Source organism: Prosopis cineraria, unplaced genomic scaffold (genome assembly GCF_029017545.1).
Source record: "Prosopis cineraria cultivar Desert tree isolate PC_DT_omini unplaced genomic scaffold, ASM2901754v1 PC1177, whole genome shotgun sequence".
In the NCBI taxonomy this organism is placed as follows: Eukaryota; Viridiplantae; Streptophyta; class Magnoliopsida; order Fabales; family Fabaceae; genus Prosopis; species Prosopis cineraria.
In genome coordinates, this window is record NW_026556502.1 from 16,401 (window position 1) to 35,144 (window position 18,744).

At 33.7% G+C, this 18,744-nt stretch overlaps 1 protein-coding gene across 1 annotated transcript; it reads left to right on the forward strand.

The window, feature by feature from the left end:
- Positions 1 to 627: 627 nt before the first annotated feature.
- Positions 628 to 14,287, forward strand: LOC129299495 (nodulin homeobox-like). Its single transcript, XM_054937964.1, has 19 exons — positions 628 to 816; positions 4,526 to 4,601; positions 4,705 to 4,830; positions 4,910 to 5,068; positions 5,526 to 5,609; positions 5,688 to 5,816; positions 6,423 to 6,641; positions 7,440 to 7,565; positions 7,662 to 7,757; positions 8,784 to 8,939; positions 9,144 to 9,435; positions 9,565 to 9,690; positions 9,773 to 9,842; positions 10,938 to 11,001; positions 11,156 to 11,212; positions 12,053 to 12,589; positions 12,695 to 12,724; positions 13,001 to 13,005; positions 13,532 to 14,287. The coding sequence occupies exons 2-19, from the start codon at positions 4,560 to 4,562 to the stop codon at positions 14,049 to 14,051; spliced, it is 2,838 nt and encodes a 945-aa protein (XP_054793939.1). The 5' UTR covers positions 628 to 816; positions 4,526 to 4,559; the 3' UTR covers positions 14,052 to 14,287.
- The last annotated feature ends 4,457 nt before the right edge of the window (positions 14,288 to 18,744 follow it).

An 18,744-nucleotide genomic window follows, 5' to 3' on the forward strand; every position in this document is an offset into this window, starting at 1 on the left:
ATATTAATAATTAATGAATTTATTAAATATTATTATTTTATTTAAAAAAATAAAAAATATTTAAATTTTAACATTAAATCTGAAGAATTCAGATTATGTTCATTTGAGATGACGAGAACCAATGATGGTCACCGAATGTGCTCTCCGTGGTGTCACCTACTTGATAACAATTTCCTATTTAAGATTTTAGGACAACGCCACTCATGCAATTTTAAAAAAGTTTATGTTAGTTCACATGAACATGAAAAATAAATTTTACAACTGACAACTTATAAGCAATAAATATTATATTGTAAATTTTATATTAAATATCAATTAATTATAATGCTATTAACTTATTATTATTTAGAACAGCCTCTTTTTTTATGAGATTTAATATATTTTATATCGTTAATTCATTATAAATATAGGATTTGTTTGGGTAATCTTTAAAAATATATATAAATTATATTTGGAACGTGGTTTTATTAAATTTAACAAATAATTAAATTCTTAAATATATTTTTATCATATGTAAATTAAAATTCAAACCAGTGCATGATACTTAACTACTGATGATGGTTAACATGGACGATGATTATCGGTAACATGATAACATTATTATTTTATCCCGTCAAAGTCTGCGTTTTGCTAATATGATCCCGTCGCCTGCTTCTTGTTTCTTTTCCTGCCGTCGGCTGCATTTCTTGCTCCTCTCCTAAAATTATATTTTGAGCCCTCCCTATTGTGGAGTTTTCCGAGCTCCTCACTCTGTTATCGTCACTCACCGCTGCCGTCTCAGTTGACCTTTAATCTTCAACTTCCGGTCTCTTGCAGGTTCTTTCGGGCTCATCATACCTTCCCCCTTCTAGTCCTCTCTTCCATGTATATAGACGGGCACATTATTTTCTTTATTTTTTTATGGTTAATTTTAGCACTGCTGCGAGCTCTAGTTTTCCCTTTTTGGTGTGGGAAGCCGTTAACAAAACAGGCTATACGGGTGGTATTTGATTTTAAGATAGAAGCTCAAAGTAGCGTAGTTGAAAGAATCATGATTTTAACGGCAACATGAACTGTGGTATTTGAAGGGGAATGTATATTGGAATCATAATTGATCGAGAAGAAGATAAACTGTGCAGGAAGCGAACGTGTGAGCCATTGGGGTGACAACAGTGAGGATAATTGGATAGGAAGAGCCCGCAAATACGGGCATTTCTCGAATGGAAGATTTTCGACACGGAGGGATATATTCAGGCACACTTACACACATAAAGAGAGAGGTTTATAGGAATAGTAACTTGAGAACTTAACTGTATCATAAACGTGGAGAATGTAGCGTTTTTCCCCCGTCCCCTCTTGGAGTGAATCATTGCGATAATGATCAAATTATATTATTATTATTATTCTTGGAACAAAAATTTTTAAGGTAGTTAGGTCGAAAGTCTCATTAGGATAGACCTTGTGGTCAGTACAAATATTGTCCTCATGTCGATAGCAAGATTTAAAAGCTATTGACCAAGTCCTTATTAGCTGAACTAACCTATGTTGGGTTTATTATCTATGTTATTCCAGCTGATGTTTGTATCTGACTGAATTCATTGGAAGCTAAATATGATAATCAATTATTATGCCTGTTGAAATAAGCCAATTAAAGTAGCCCGGCTCAGTCATGTACTTCAGTCTCAAGGTTGAATATTTTGCAAAACCTGGCGACCACTTTTTCAGATTTGTTTTGCTTTTGGTTGTGCTATTCCAAAGAGACTAGTAAATATTTGAAGTGATTAATGTTATGTAACTACTATTTCTTTTTGAAAAAAAGGAAATAGAAAATTAAGGTAATTATTACAGTTCACAACAACAACAACAACAAGCCTTATTCAGAAAATTAAGGTAATTATTACTGCTCCCTTCAATTAAAAAGAAAAAAAAAAGTTCAAGAATAAATTTTGGAAAAGAAAAATTCACCGATGAAATATTTGAGGAAATAAAGAATAATAATAGAAAATAAAATATAGCTCAGGTTGACATGTGGTTCTAGGTCAGAGGATTAGGACTTTATCTCATTTGTGTATAAATTATACAGATGTAGTTCATTTCATGTGTTAGGATATTAATTATATATCTGATATCATCAAGTGACTTCTCTTAGTCAGGTTATAGTTTTTTGTTTGTTATTTATTTTTTCAGGAAATAAATGTAAGAAGGAGAGTTGTTAAATTCATGGTACATTATGTTCCATGACTTTTCTAGAGGTAAAGATACATGCATCCAATACTTTTGGTTTATAATGGTGCTAGACTTAACTCAGAATGCTAATTATGGTCAGAGATTCTCTTGAAACATTTAACAAAGTGTCTTGTTATGTGCATATTGAGGAACTCAGATGAAAAATAATACATCTATTCTTATTGAAAAAAATAAGAAGGATAGTGAGTCTGAGGTTTTTGATTTATTAGGTTCTAAAAGGTACAAGAGATTCAATGTTTGTTTGAATATGGGGAACAAAATGAGATAGGTATCTTTTTCCTGGATAACTTATCATGAGCAAACAATGTTAGTAACAGAAAGGAAAAAGTTTTCATCGAATCTTATCATTTTAATTTTTTTTTCTTGTTTCTTTTTTGCTTTTGGATAGATTTGGAAGTGCATAAATTTTCATTTTAAGATTTTTTTACAGCTTTGCCTTCCATCCATTTTGAAGGGTAAAAGAAAACAAAGGAAAAATGTGTTTTTTAGGGAACTCCTCTTTCATTGGCTTTCTTTTTACCTCTATCAAAATCTACCCAGAAAAGGGATCAAACTTTTCAATTCAAAAGGAGTTGTTAGGAAAACTATCAAAGACACATCCACAAGATGGGATATGTCTAAAATTCTAGCATTCTAGAACGTTCTGTTAATAAATATGTGTCAACATTGGGTAATGGCTGGCAAAGGTAATTGACTGTCGAAAATCTAGATAAAGCCATTTCATCTGCTAAGCCCAGTCTGACTCTTCCCATCTTCATTCTCCTTGTGCATAATCCTTGTGTGTTGAGTCACAGGTGGAACAAATTGGACAGATAATTTGCATAATTAAGGTATCTGTGGTATCCAGGTCTATATCCTTATGTTTGTTGATCTTCGGTTGCCAATGTTATCAAATCCCTAGGGCTAATATTTTGGTGCGAATATCTTACGATCAAGGTTGTGGGATCTAGATTTTGGTTTCCTTCGGGGCATTGAATTAGGAAACGCCTCTACAAGAAAAATTAGCCTTTATACATTATCATTTTTCTACACAAAGCAAATGAATAATATTTTGTAAAGCCTAATCTGGTAGTAAATTCTAAACTGGAGATTGATATATGCTAAATATGGGTTAGCGAGATTAGGTGTTTTACTGCCTAGGTCATTTAACCAAATGCAAAATAAAAACACTTAAGGCTCTGCATAAGCTGAATTTGATTTCATTGGATTTAGTTTATGCGTGCGCGTCATGATACATCAAATTATAGAGGATATCACAATAGAAGTCAGCTGATGAAATTGATGGCAAATCACTAGACCTTCCCCACTATTAGAAAAGTCTAATTGCTTTTCATACTAAAAATTATACTCTCAGCTTTCTCAAATTATAATGATATTAAATATATATATATATATATATGGCCACAAATTCACTTTCATAGATGCCAAATATCTGAAGAGTGTATATATAATTGCATACTTTTCCCGGTGGAGCTGTAATTGGTCAATATAAATGTGTCTTTAGAGCATTATGTTGTTGATTCTATTCATTCCTACCTGCCTTTATTGCTGATATAAAGTAAGTTGGATATTTTTTATTGTGTTTTTTGGTCAAGTGATACAACCGGGGTGCAGTTCCCCATCCCCCTTCTATGGGGTCTGTGCCTTTCAAGTGAACAATGGAGGATCTTGAACTGAAAAGTGGGATTCTAGCTATATGATTATAGGCTTTATGATAATGGATGAGAGTTCTTGGTTGTTTTGGACCTATTGATCTATTTAATTTGATATTTTAAAATCCCTCCCCTGTGGGCTAGGTTACTGGACAGTGGCAGGCATGGTTTTCTAGGTTCTCTTATGGAAAACGAATTAACGAGGAAATACTTTATTCCAGTGAATTAGTTAGACCTTGGAAGGTGAAAAGTGGATATGGTTAGTTTAAAACGTTTGTTTTGTTTATACTCTTGGTTCCTAAATTAGTAAAATTTAATGCTGAACAAATCTCTAAGACTGAAGTGGAATTTCTTGTGGAAGGACTTTAGGTAGTTTATATAACATCTTATGCCTTTGAGCAAGGAAGCTAAAAAGGAGTTCAGTGCTTGTGCTTAATGCAACACATTTTTCCTTTGAAATACTAGCTTGTTCCTCACTTCTTGGTGCAATTTTCTGCCATCAATCTAATGCCTGCCATAGTTGCTTTGAAATAAAGTCATTTCTGATTCCAATGTGCAAAATATCAATTGTCATATGCTCAAAAGTCATGCATACTGACTAATTCTGCTATATATGTGTCTCACATGTTTGTTATGCCTCTTGCTAGTGTATGCTCGTGATTTTCCCTCTAATTTTCAAGAATGAGGAACTCTAAGGAAGATCCATCAAGTAGCAATGCACAGGCAAGCACATGTGACTTAAATATAAGCTGAATTCATAAAAATCCCTCCCATGTCCTTTCTCATGTCAAGAATATGAATAAGATATACTTATTTGCTTAAACAGGTGCTTGACCTGATATCGGCAGTGAAGGAGTTACATGGGCTTAGTTCTCAGGAGCTTAATAGATTATTGAGGGACTCTGAAAATTTTACTATTCACTACCTAACCAGAAAAGGATCCATGAGCAAGGTTGTCTTTGTCTCATGTTCAAAATTTATCATGTTCTTGTTTTTATCTATTTGTTTTATTTGATCATGTTTGTGTGCAGATTGATATGGAAAAGCTTGCAGGATCTCTCCCGTTGCATCTTATTGCAGTGCTAATCTCATCTGATAGGGATGAATCAATGATGAGATATGTATTATGTGGTATGCGCCTCTTGCAGTCCTTATGTGATTTATCTCCTCGTAACTCCAAACTTGAACAGGTTAGTATCAGTAATGCCCATTAACACATATTTCTCTTCTTTGCTTGTTTTCTCTATGGAGAAGACATGATAAGAAACATTTCAAATAGTGACTAATGGCTTGAGATGTTGGCGACCCTATCTTAAAGAAGAGCATGAGCTCGGTGCTAAGTTGGTAATACTTTATCCATATTATATTGAGTGGTTGGAGGGGAGGTAATAAAATCAGTCCCTCCGGAGTCACTATTTCTTATTCCATGCAGTTTCTTACTGTTAACAACAATAAGTCATACATTAAAAAGGGATGCATACATGAACATCATAAGTTTCATGGAAGCTGTATTCATTTTTTATGCACCTTGTTGGTTGCAGAAAAATGACCTAATATTGTGAATACAGTTATTTATTTTCCAAATTCGAAGATTATAGTAACACCTTGATGGTAGATCTGATTTCTGTGCTTGAAACATGATTGCAGATTTTTCTAGATGATGTGAAAGTGTTGGAACAGTTGATTGACTTGGTTTTCTATGTGCTAATAGTTCTTGGTGGTTACAAACAGGTTTTCTTTAGCTCTTGTTTTTGTAGTTTAAACTTCTGTACCTTTAATCTGCACTTAGCTTTTCCACCCATGTTTCAGGAAGGCCATACTTTTAGTTTTAAACACCTTTGGCATTCAGCTCTTGTGGCATGCAGTTTACATCTATTAACTGGGTTTATATCAACACAATGGCAAGATATTGTTCATGTATTGCTTGCTCACCCCAAGGTAAAGTTCTCCTTCAGCCGGTTCTTAGTTGCTGGATTAGAAGAAAATATTCTTTTAGAGTCTATATGTATGAATATAAAGGATTTATGATGTCTAAACTATTTAAAAGCCAATATCTTGTGTGGCATCTCTTTGCCATTGCATATGCTATGGGATAGGGTTGTGTTCATTTCCTTAATTTGGTGTTTGGTGCAAGTTTGTTTCAAGGAAGTCTCGATTTCTAAGATTGTAGAGAGATTGGTCAACTCTTTTCTTTCTTTCTTTCTTTCTTTCTTTTTTTTTTAAATTTTATTTCCATTCCTCTCTCCCTTCTTTTATTTGGTTGTTTTGAGCATGCCTTCTCATACCCCCTTGTTGCATTTCTAAGTTTTAGATTGTCTCAACACTTTAAAAAGGTTTTGTTGGTCTCAAATGTTCTTTTTAACTGACAAAAAGCCACCATGCAAATCTAATTAATTTTTGTCCCATCGAATTGTTGCATAGATCTAGAATTGTCTTACGGATTCTTGTATTTTTCTGCCAGCTGATTTCTATCATAATGTAATTTATATTTTATAATTTATAACAGACCTATTGTATAGCTAATTATGAAGCTTTCTGTGACAGGTTGACATCTTTATGGATGTGGCTTTTGGATCAGTTCGCATGATTGTTAGGTTTCTTGAGATTACCTTGTCAGCTTACCATGAAGACGATTTTGTGGGGCCTAATCTTACAGCTGAACGAGTAGTTTATTTTCTCACCCAGCAGTGTGAGGCTTCTTTACAGTTTCTTCAGTCATCGTGCCAGCAAAAATTGTTTAAGGAGCGCGTACTCAGGAACAAGGTTTTCCAAACTAGACTTTCTTTATAAATTTGGAGAAACATGCTCAAGAAGTCTTTGTAAGAGGGAATTTCTTTTTCCTGTTATATAAATTTAAGAATCAAGGACTACATGGTTCTGTAGACAGTCAACTCTCTCTCTCTCTCTCTCTCTCTGTGTGCACGCATGTGTGCACGCGCACACGCACACACATGCGCGCACACATGCTGATTACTGAAAATCTATGAAGTGGAAGTCTCATTGCATCCACTGTGTTTCTTGCAGTCACAAATCCTATTTAGTTTATAAAGGAATCGAACTAAATTTTTCTTTAGTCCCTATCAGTAACAACAGCATTCTGTTTCCATCTTTGAGAAGGTCCACAAATCCTTCTTTGATTCCCATAATCATGTGAAAAAATTAAACTATGTATTCCTCTCCAACCTGGATACTGTTAGTTATGAGAACCTATCCTTGGCATAGCACTTTGTTGCATTCTTCTAGATTACCACTTTCCATAAAGTGTTTTGCATTCCATCTACTCAACTCTTCTTTACATTCTTTTCCTTTGTTCTTTTTTTCAAAGCTACTCAGTCTCTTAACTGCCAGCTAATGTAGCATACCTTTAAGAGGACGGATAGTTAGGGTGAGAAGTGGGACTTTACGGGGCCATGGACTTTGTTTAACAAACTGACTAATTGCAACTTATTCATCATAGGAGATCATTAATGCCAATCCATTGATTTGTTCAATTTATGGGATGAAATGTGCTTTTGCTTTATATATGAACTGCATTTTTCAAAAAGGAACTTATAATTTCAGGAATTATGTGGAAAGGGCAGTATTCTTTTTCTGATTAGGTCCATTCTGAAGTTAGACATTCAACCGTATTTTCCAACCAGGATTTTGGCTGCTTTATCCCGGCTAAAATCTAAGATACTATCCCTTGTGAGTTTTAATCTTCTATAAATCATTGCTTTTAAGTTAGATCTAATTGATAAGTTGGGCATTTTAATGATTAATCTTCCATGACTCTGTCATCAGTTGCTGAGTTTGTGTGAAGCAGAAAACACTTCTTACCTTGACGAAGTTGCCAGTTCATCACAAAGTTTAGATTTGGCTAAGACTGTTGCTTTAGAGGTTAGTTTCAGCTTGTAGCTTACTATGTACATCGTCAAGCATAAATGATTCCATTGCTTTAATGCACTTTGGCTAATAATTGGCTGACTGGAAATTATTCCCTTAAAAGGATTTAGTTATGGGAGAATTACAAGTAGGTCCCACACAAGAGAATTAATTAATGCAAGGTCCATTGATAACTGAACTAAAAGTTCAAAGTTTAGTTGTCAATGGACCTTGCAGTAATTAATTCCCTTGTGTGGGACTTTACTATAATTGTCCCTTTAGTTATAGCATTGTAAACTTTTTCTACTGCTCAATTTTAATTGGTGTGAAATTTTACACATCCACTGATTGATTGATTGATTTTGTATACTACTCAAACAATATGATTATAGTTTTTTTTTTTCTTTTTTAGTTTATCTTTTGAAACATTTTAATTACTCTTGTGCCATGATGATTTACAGAAAGCATTTGTTCCTTTAATGTGTCAAACTTGTATATTGTCTTCCTATGCCAATGCCCAATCCATTGGCCTTGAACATAGTTTTATGCATTAATCATGTATATGTCTTGGCTGTTTATGTGGCTTAACAGATGTGGTATTTTTCATGAGCCTTGGCTGTGTTCTGTAAATCTGCAAAATTTTTCAGACAATAAGTTCTCTGGTTTTTGCTGAAGAAGGAGCTTTAGGCTTTTTGGCAGTGCACTGTCTTGGTTGGTCTGTGGGGTATTTTGTTAGGAAAGAATGTGAGTGTTTGATCAGAAATTTTTGACCTCACAACTGAACTGAGGAGAATCACATTTTTTGGCCTCAGGTTTCAGCACTTTTTTAAGGGGGCTTGTGGATTTACCATGGGATTGGACAGTTCCATGAACATGTTAGCCTGCCTTTTTTCTTTTAATTTCATTTGTTTTGGAGGATTCTCATCCTTGGGTTTTGGTATTGCTCTTCTCTCAATGAATCATTTTTTCTGCATAGAACAAAAAGCATGCCTAGGTATTTATTACCATTCATTTGCTTATAATATGGCTGTCATGTTTCAGGTTTTTGATGTGTTGAAGACTGCTTTTGGAAAAAATCCTCAGAATCTCAAAACTGACAAGAACTATCCGATGGGGTTTTTACAGCTCAATGCAATGCGTCTGGCTGACATATTCTCTGATGATTCAAACTTTCGATCTTACATGACAATTTGTTTTGTAAGTTATCGTTATAAGAATATAAAAAGTTGACATGCTTATAGTTATTGGCCTCACTCCTGTCATGCCACCACTGTAGATTTTGGCTCTAGCATTTTTTTAAAACGATACTCACAAGTTAACGGGGGAAAAATGGTCAAATCTTCATCTTATTTGGCTCTTTTTTTTCCTTTAAATTTCTTAATACTTTTCGTGTGATTCCAGACTAAAGTTCTGGCAGCAATATTTGTGCTCTCCCATGGGGATTTTTTGTCCTGTTGGTGCTCTTCTAACCTCCCGGAGAAGGAGGAGGATGCAACTCTTGAATATGATATATTTGCTGCAGTTGGATGGATCTTGGACAATACTTCATCGCAGGATCTATTAAATGCGGCAAATTTGGAGTTTAACCTTGTCCATAACAGCATGCCTCAGGCTTCTTATGCACATCATAGGACTTCATTATTTGTTAAAGTCATAGCAAATCTTCATTGTTTTGTCCCCAACATATGTGAAGGTTAATTTTTTGCCTGTGTTTTGATCTTTTTCTGGGAAAAACTTAATTGGTTTACAGCAATATCTATATATATATATATGTATTCATATTTTCCTCACGTGATTTATCAGTTATTATTTTAATCCCCAGAGCAGGAGAGGAACCTTTTCGTTCTTAAGGTTTTGGAGTGCTTGCAGATGGATTTAAGTGACTTGCTGCCTGGCTTTTCTTTTGCCTCTGATGCTCCTAATGCAACCAGCATCTGCAAAAACCTCCGTAATGATTTGTCTCAACTTATTCTTGTTGCGGAAATATCATTAAAATACGGTTAATTCTAATAAGAATCTTTCTTGTGTAGGCTCATTGTTAAGTCATGCAGAATCCTTGATTCCAAACTTTTTAAATGTGGAGGATGTGCATCTTCTAAGGTTACTTTTGCTCTCTCAGTTCTGATTTAAGGCTTGGTTTGGATGGAAGGAAAATTGGGAGAAAATATGGAGGAAAGAATAATAGGAGGGAAAACTCCAATTATTTACTAATAATTGGAGTTTTCCCTCCTAGTATTCTCTCCTCCTTATTTTTCTGCCCATCCAAACTAAGGATATATGTTGAATTCTAAATAATTGCTTAAGTGGAATATGTTAGATAAATATGAATTTTTATATGAAAAATTATTATTGAAATATGCTTTACTCCATGCATGAGCTGCTTATAAGCAAAATGTTAGGAAAGAGTTACTGTTTTTTTTTTTAAACAAAAAGATGTTACTTGAAAACTATAATCTAAAAAGGGGCATGAATTATTCTATGAAGAATCAAAGCATATGAAATGGCTGCAAGTCTGTCCATTAGGTGGGGTGCATGGTCTTTCTTCCACAGCAAAGATGAAAGTGGCAGAAAAGTTGAAATGAATGGACTTGTCAATATTTAATCTAAGAATAATTCAGATAAATTTAATACCTTCTATGAGTGTTGTCAAAAGTACTTAGCTTATCTCTTATCCATTGTAATTCAGTTTATAAACAAAAATAGGATTTGATTATTGTGTTGATGGGCAAATATTTGATTATATAAAAGCTTATTTGGTAGTCTGTGAGTAAAGAGCTTTGTGCTTACAAGAAGGAGAGCTCACTGGGGGCATGAGAGGGAGCTTTAGTAATCCTTGTATGCTTATTCGATCCCTAGGAAGTATTAACCAACACTTTTCACTTATTCCGTCAAAGCTTTTTGTGGCGTTGTGTATGCTTAATCTTTATATGTAATCGCTAATTTTTTCTGTGATGCAAGCGAAAGTTTTTGGAATTTCAATCTCCAAGAGTCAAATTGAAAATGTGTTCTTGACATTGTTAACTCGATTTGCATTTTGTTTACTTTCTTTCTTTTTTTTCATTTTAACACTGTTAAGAAGAGCCATACAAAGTTCATTCCTGTATCATTAAAGCAAAAATGAAAATTTAGTTTATGAAGATCCATTCTCTACTTGCGTGTTTAAACATATAACTTGTATATCTAAGTTGTTTGCAGGGTGTTTTCTGACAAATTGGAGTCACTAATTACTTCTGCTGGATTTAGAGCAAATCGTGTTCAAGTAAACCTTTGTCCTTTATTCTTAAGCATTTGTATTATTTGTTTCTGATTTATTTCTACTTATTTTTTATTTGTATTTATTTCTCATTACTGATGTTCTTTCTTGATCTGTGTTTAAATGATTTAAAATATTGCGTTCTGTTGGAGAAACTCAGGATAGCAAGGACTTATCTTGTGACAAGTTTTCCAAACTAAACATCAATGAATATCAGGTGTGTGCCAGATGTTTTCTAAAATTCATTGTGAGCATATAATATTTCTCACTAGGCATGCACTCCAGTCTTCGCTTTGAGACAAGGAACAAAATATTGCTTTAGCAGCGACTTATATCATGACAAGTTTTTCGAACTTCACATCAATGAATATCTGGCATGTGCCAGAAGTTTTTTCTCAGCTCCAGAGTAAGTGAGCATATTGTATTTAGCACATGAGACATGCACTTCTGTCAACACTTTAATACCTTCTTAAGGAAAAAAAATTTTCACTCTCGATTTTTTTACACTTTTTAGATGCTTTCTGGATATGTTTCATCCATACTGGGCATATTTCAGGGATAAATTAAAATGCTCCCATAAGGCTTATGTATTATACTCCCTTCGTTTCAAATTATAGGACACTTTTGAATAAAATTTTCCATACTAATAAACCTCACTAAATACATTTAACAACCTCTTTTTTTCAAAACAAAAATATAAACTTCCAAAAATACCTTTGATTTAATATATTAAAAGAGGGGTGAAAACTAAATAAAGAAAGAAAGAAGGAGTAATATTGGAATAATCCTATTTAATGAAACTTAATCTTTTCAAAGTGTTTTATATTTTGAGATGTTGAATCTCTCTTAAAAGCATCTTTTAATTTGGGATGGAAAGAGTATAACTTTAATACATGTCTGGCATGTTCTGTGGCTTCATTTTAGGTTTTGTGTTTTAATGTCAGCATGATGTCTATATCCTGTGTCATAACTACGCATCAAGAATGAGGAATTTACCATGTTGCTTGTCCTCAACAAAGTGAGTTGAGTAGCAGTTTGATTTATTAATTCCTTGTAGGAGGCTCAGAGTCCTGACAGATGCTCATCACCTTTACGGGCAAAAGAACTTGCTGATCTTACAAAGAAGAGTAGTCATTTAAGGGAAGGAATGTCTGAGAATTCTGCATTCTTGGACATAAACCATTTTGATGCCAGAGCTGAAGATATTAATCAAGGTTCTGGCCCAAATCCGCAAGATAATAGGGAAGATAAAATTATTTCTGGTAAGACTGCATCAGAATGTGCAAGACATGCAGAGAAGGATGTCCCAAATGTCGAAACAAGTGGTTCTGATACCAGTTCTGCAAAAGGTAAGAGTGTTATTGATCATATGGACAATGCTGAGCTTTCAAAATCAGCTGAACGTGTTCAAAAGGTTGGAGTTGGAGAAAATCCAGAAGATGAGAAGGTTGAAACAAAACAGAGGAAAAAACGAAAGCGAACTATAATGAATGATAAACAGGTGATGTTAATTGAGAGAGCACTGTTGGATGAGCCTGAGATGCAGCGAAATGCGGCTTTACTACTGTCCTGGGCTGAAAAATTAAGCTTTCATGTATGTTCAAGTGTTACCTTCCTCATATATATATATATATATATACATACTAATTATGCTTAATGATATGTTTGTTCTGAATCTTTCCTGCATTGTGTTGTCCAGGGTTCCGAAGTTACACCTTCACAGCTTAAAATTGGTGAGGATGCCGATTTACCTTTTTTACAGCTTGCATTTCAAATAGTTTGAAGTTGTTTCTTGGGAGAATGACAACTAAGGACCTCCTAAGAAGGTTAATACTAAATCAGGATTTTTTTTTTTGGAAAATTTTCAATGCTGAAACATAGGAGGATAATTATTGAATTTGGAATCTGAAGTTATGATGAGATCCTGATTTGACATTCATGTTCTCATGAGGTCCTTAGTTATGATGAGATCTTCCTTGCAATTTGCTGGACAACTGAAACTTACAGTTGGTGGGGTTGGATTTTTTTTAAAATTTTTTTATAGCTAGTATTGGGGTTCTGCGAGGGTGGGGGATTGGGAAAAATAAATAAGCAAGAAAAGACAATGATATACCTTATTGTCCGTTTAGGATGATATAGCAAAACATCCAGTGTGGAATCATATGCAATTTTTTTCTTCCGAAGCTGAATTTGACAAAATTTTACCACCAATATCTTGTATAAATTTTTATATGAAGTTGAGGTGTTATTTGGTATTGACCCTTCTCAAGTTTCTTCTATATTTGCTTACCAGTTTTGGCTGTTGAAAAACCCACACATGATAAATATAGCCAGGTATATTATAGGGAAAAGATAAAAGCATGAAACTAACTGTTTCTATGAAATATTTATAATGCAAGTTTCAGACACTGGCACATTGTTTACCCTCGGGTCTGCACTATGTTAATCAATCATAAGCCCCCATTGTACCACGTGTCCTTTGTTTTTTTTTTTTGGAAGTTTATGGAATTTCACAATCATCTGCCTATCATATCAGGCTGAACAATCGAAAAGCTAGGCTAGCCCGCACTGCTAGGGATGTTCGAGCAGCAGCAGATGTCGACACCTCAGTCCCTGACAAGCAAAAGGGGCCGGTACTGGGCTCCTATGACTCCCCAGATAGTCCGAGTGATGCATCAAATGCAAGAAAAGAGCTTCCAATTCAATCTAATATTAGTTCTGGTTATAAGGTGGATGGTTTGAGGGCTGAATTTGTTGATCTCGGGCTTCCAGAAGCTGGTTGCAAGACAGGTCAGTATGTTGTGCTCGTAGATAAGCGAGGAGAGGAAATTGGCAAAGGGAAGGTGTTTCAGGTTAGCGGTAAGTGGCATGGGAAGAGTTTGGAAGAATTAGAGACATGTGTTGTGGATATTTGTGAGCTTAAAGCTGATAAAGGTTCGCGGCTACCTTACCCATCTGAAGCCACCGGCTCCTCATTTGCAGAGGCTGAAACCAAGTTACGTGTCATGAGAGTGTTATGGGATTCAAACAGAATTTTCGTGTTGAGGTCTGATTGAGTTAAATGAATGTTTTAATGGTTGTCTCTTCTGTTACCTGTTGGCAAGCTCATATCCTTATCCACCGATTTACTGTATGGCTAGTTGAGCTTGCATTTAGCGATGGCAGGGTCGAGGAGATAGTGGAGGATGATTTCAAACAATGTGAGGGACATCATGCAGCGAAAATGGTCGGGATTTGTGTTGTTTTACATAACATGTTTCGAAGAAGTATCCATTAATATGACAATTAACAATTTATGTTATGATGATAACTTTAAGGAATCTCAGGATTAAAATTCTAATTAGAAAGACGAAACAACTCTGAATCCAATTTGTTTCATATTAACAATGATAACGATTCCAGATGTGTTAGGTCAAGAACTGGTGTAGGGAAGACCGCTTTTAGGAAGAATTTTAAATAAAGACAAGCGATGTGATATAATTATTAGTAGGTTCTAAAAAATTTTGAAATTTTTGGAGGATAAAAGTGAGAAAAATTTCAATTATCGAAAGAACAAAGTACCATTAGCAAGTCAAAGGAAAGGGAGAAATCCACCAAATGTGGGGTGTTTCCATTCCTCCTCTCCATTTCCCTAAAAACGGTACTAGATTATTAATAAAATAGAGAAAAAAAAATAAAAAGCAACTAACAGGCAAGTAACATTTTATTGGACCCGATTTCGCTTCTCCCACTGGTTTAAAATATCTACTTTTTATGTTTATTAAAATATTATAAAAAATTTAATAATATGTTTTGTTACTTATTTGGGTAGTTTAAATTTAATATAGGTGATCCTAATTTAGTATTAATTTTTTTTTATTTTTTATAAATTAACCATCAAAATATATTTTAAATAATGCAGATTTAATATTAAGATTATCATTAATATTAAATCTGAATTGTCGGTGATTATAATTAATGATTTTTAAAATTTTTATAAATTAACTATTCAGTATGTTCTGGATAATACAAGTTTAATATTAAAGTTATAAAAAATTTAATAATAAATTTAAGCGATTCATAATAAATATGAATTAATCAAATTGTTGATCAGATTTGATAACAAAAATTATATTTTTAATTTTATAAATATAAAATTAAAATTAGGAGAGAAGCTAGATCCGATAGGGTGAAGGTGCTTTTTTATTAGTTGCTTTCCATTTTCTTTTATATTTTCTAATAGTCTAAACAACATGTTTTAAGGAAATGAAAGAAAAATGAAAAGGAAGGAAGGGGGGTACCCCCACACTCGAAATCTATCATAGTACTTACTATTTAGAATTGTGCAAAAGTTTGATGATTCTGTCCAACATGAAAAAACTAATTTGGTCTAATCTTGTGAAAAAATTGACTTGAAGAACTAAAAGGACTAATAAGATCAAACTTCATATTTGAGCTAAACTAGATATGAGATAAAGTTTTTTAAAACACAAGGTCTAGATTGGTCCTATGAAACTATTTAAATATAATTAAAATTATTTTTATTTTTTAATATAGTTGAATGTAAAGATTGAGGCCTAATGCCGAATTGTTGAACACAAGGCCCCCCTTCATTCCTTGTTTTCTTATCTCTTTTCTCTTGAAGCTTGTTGTTAACTTGTTTTAATGTATTTCAAGTGTGTTGAAACTCGTTAAATGTTGTCATGGATTATAAATAAAATATTTTTTTATTGTTGAAAATTGTTATGGATTTATTATGATTTTTTTACAAAGAATTTATTATGATTAACTTTTAATGTTTTGTGATAAATTTTATATGATTATAAATATTTTATTCTCTTAATTGAATTTATTAAATTGAAATGAATTGTTACTTCTCATAGAGAAAAAAAGGGAGGACAAGGAGAGGCACTAGACTATCAAAACTCATCTCCTAATCTTATGAATCAAGTCTAGTTATATTCAACTTTAAGTTACACATGGACAGGATTAGATTATGAGTTGCCTGATCAAATCCTTTTAATAAAAGAGACTAGAATTTGAGTTAAGCTAAAATCCTATCTTATTTAAATAAAGTCCTGTTAATCTTTTTGTGTTTGCCTCCTGTTAATTTTTGTGTTGCCGACTGGAGTTGTTTTTTCAGACTTTTAGAGTATTTTCTGGAGAGACTGATGGAGACTCCATATATGAGTAGAGTCAAGAATAAGGGTCGAGCTCGAAGGCTTTGTTTAAATAAGGGTTGGAATTTTGAAAATTATTTTTTTAAAGTAACCGAAGTTGAGGGCTTGGCTCTGATAAACCATATAAAAAAAAGCTCGGGCTCAGACAGCCCTTTAAGTCCTGCTATATTATTATTATTATTATTATTATTTAGTGAAACATGAATTTAAAGCCAGAAAAACTGCTCGCCTAAAACCTTGATCCTATACATGTTATATTATTATTAATTTTAATTTATCCTAAAATTAATTTAATATATTTAATAGATATCAATGTACGGTATAAAAGTTTTGATATTTTTTATGTTTTTTATAATTATTATATTTGTGTATTTATAAAAAATGAACTATTTTTTTAATCAAAATTTAAATTTTCTTACTAGACTTCTAAATATATGTTATTTAATTTATAATAGATTATGAAGATTTTATTTTTTTTAATTTTAAAAATATTTGATTAATTTATAGTGCTTTTTTTTAATTTTTTTAATTTTTTCAGAATAGGGCTTATGGGCCGGCCCTGAGCCCTTTAAATAAGGATTGGTTTTCAAAAAAATGGATGGAAAATGAAAAACCAAGCTTAAGAGCTCAGGTCCTTATGAGCCAGGCCATTAAGGATTGAGCCCGCCCGTTTCCCAACTCTATATATCGGACATAAGATTGGTGCACTTTTTTTAGTTTTTAGTTAACATATTATTTAAATTTTTTACCTCTTATTTTTTACTAATAAAAAGAAACTCATATGATGCAAAATTGAAAATTCAAACCCCTTTCAATTTTGCCATTTTATCCGAGACAGATCATCATGGGAAATGTAAATGTAAATATATTTTAAAAACCTTGTTAAAAACACTTTAATCGTCTTCGTAGTTTTTTTTCCAAGTTAACCTGAAAAATTTAATTTATGTGATTTACTGATCTGTTATTCGGATCCAATTGAATTGGGACTAAAAGCTCGAATGTACTTAAAAAAAAGAGAGAAACAACAAATTGCGATTAATGAACCCGTCACTCCCTTCGAAATATTGGGCCGGGCGGGGCACTTTCTGAAGCAAGCAACGCGGTCCAATATTTTGGATATCTTCGACAGCAGATATATAATGCGCTCTTTCTCCCTTGCTGAAAACCCTAGAGTCAGCCAGTACATCTGCATCTCGAGCGCAGGTATCTTTCCTGTTATTCATTGTTGTCGGTGCCCTCATCTTATGGAACTTCAGCAGGTTAATGTCTTCTATCTATTTGGCTTTCAGGGTTTCGAGGAGATTTGACAGGCGAAGTTTCATTTTCGGTCATCCATGGCGCCGCCTAAAGGTAACTCTTAGGTCTTAATTTTTCTATGTTTCTTTTGTATTTGCATTTGCTCTGGCTTCCCTTTTTTGCCCCAACTTTGCCATTGGGCTTGGAGAATCCATATGCAGTTACATTCTAATTCAGCTATGGGAGGGTACAACATCATGCTAACTCTGCAAGCTCTGAATATGATTGTTAGTATGAAACACAGCAATTGCGTTGCTTGGAATAATATAGTTTTGCTGTGGCCTTGGCTTATATAAGTTGGATGTCAATTATCTGAGCCCTGAATTGTGGTTTAAAAAAAAAAAAAAACACCGAAGTGGCAATGAATAAGGAGAATCTTGGTAATCCTTAGTAAATCAGCTGAAATTTACTGTGTATATCCTTACCAAGCTCTGTTAAGCTACTTTTGCCGACCCCCCTTTTTTTTTTTCCGGTGCCGTCGCCCTTGGCAAATATTAGAGAAACATTGGCTAACTCCAATACTACTCCCAGCCTCTGTTTTTACATTGCTGTATGAGAAAGAAAGCCTTATTTTGGCATAAGCTGCTATACCTCTAGTCTAGTTAAATGTTCTTGGCGCAAGGTGCCATGATTTCTTTCCTATAATGCATGTATTCTCTGGTTGTGACCAATGGCTAATATTGATTTCCTTCCTCCTTGCTAGTATCTCATATTACAAGGTTAATTTGATAGTAATGGAGTGGGGTGTGATATTTCAGGGCATCATTTATGAAAGAGGTACAATGGTTATTATGGTTATGACAAACATGAGTGCATTTGCTCTCTGCATCGTCATATTTCTCTTCATAAGCTTGCTGACGATTTATTTTATTCGCATGGCATTCTTACATATCTGCCAGTTTTTGACGTTAATCAGCTAAAAACTACATTCTTTTACATCCTTGTGTTCATAGGTTGAGTGGTTTTAAAGTTCCTCTGACTGATCACCCCACGTAAAAGTGTGAACTTAGTTGTCATTGGACATTCCACTTATTGCTGTCAATGATCTTCCATTTCTGTGCATGATGATGCATGTAATAACATGAATGGCTCATTTCCTCTCCATCAATCCATCAAAGATAAAAATTTTCAAGGGAAAAAAAAAGGCTCTTTCCTATGTTGCTTAATTTAGTTTTTGTGCAGCTGATATTTCAAAGAAGACTGACCCTAAGGCACAGGCCTTGAAAACTGCCAAGGCAGTCAAATCAGGGCCGACTTCAAGAAGAAGGCCAAGAAAATTAGAACATCGGTCACA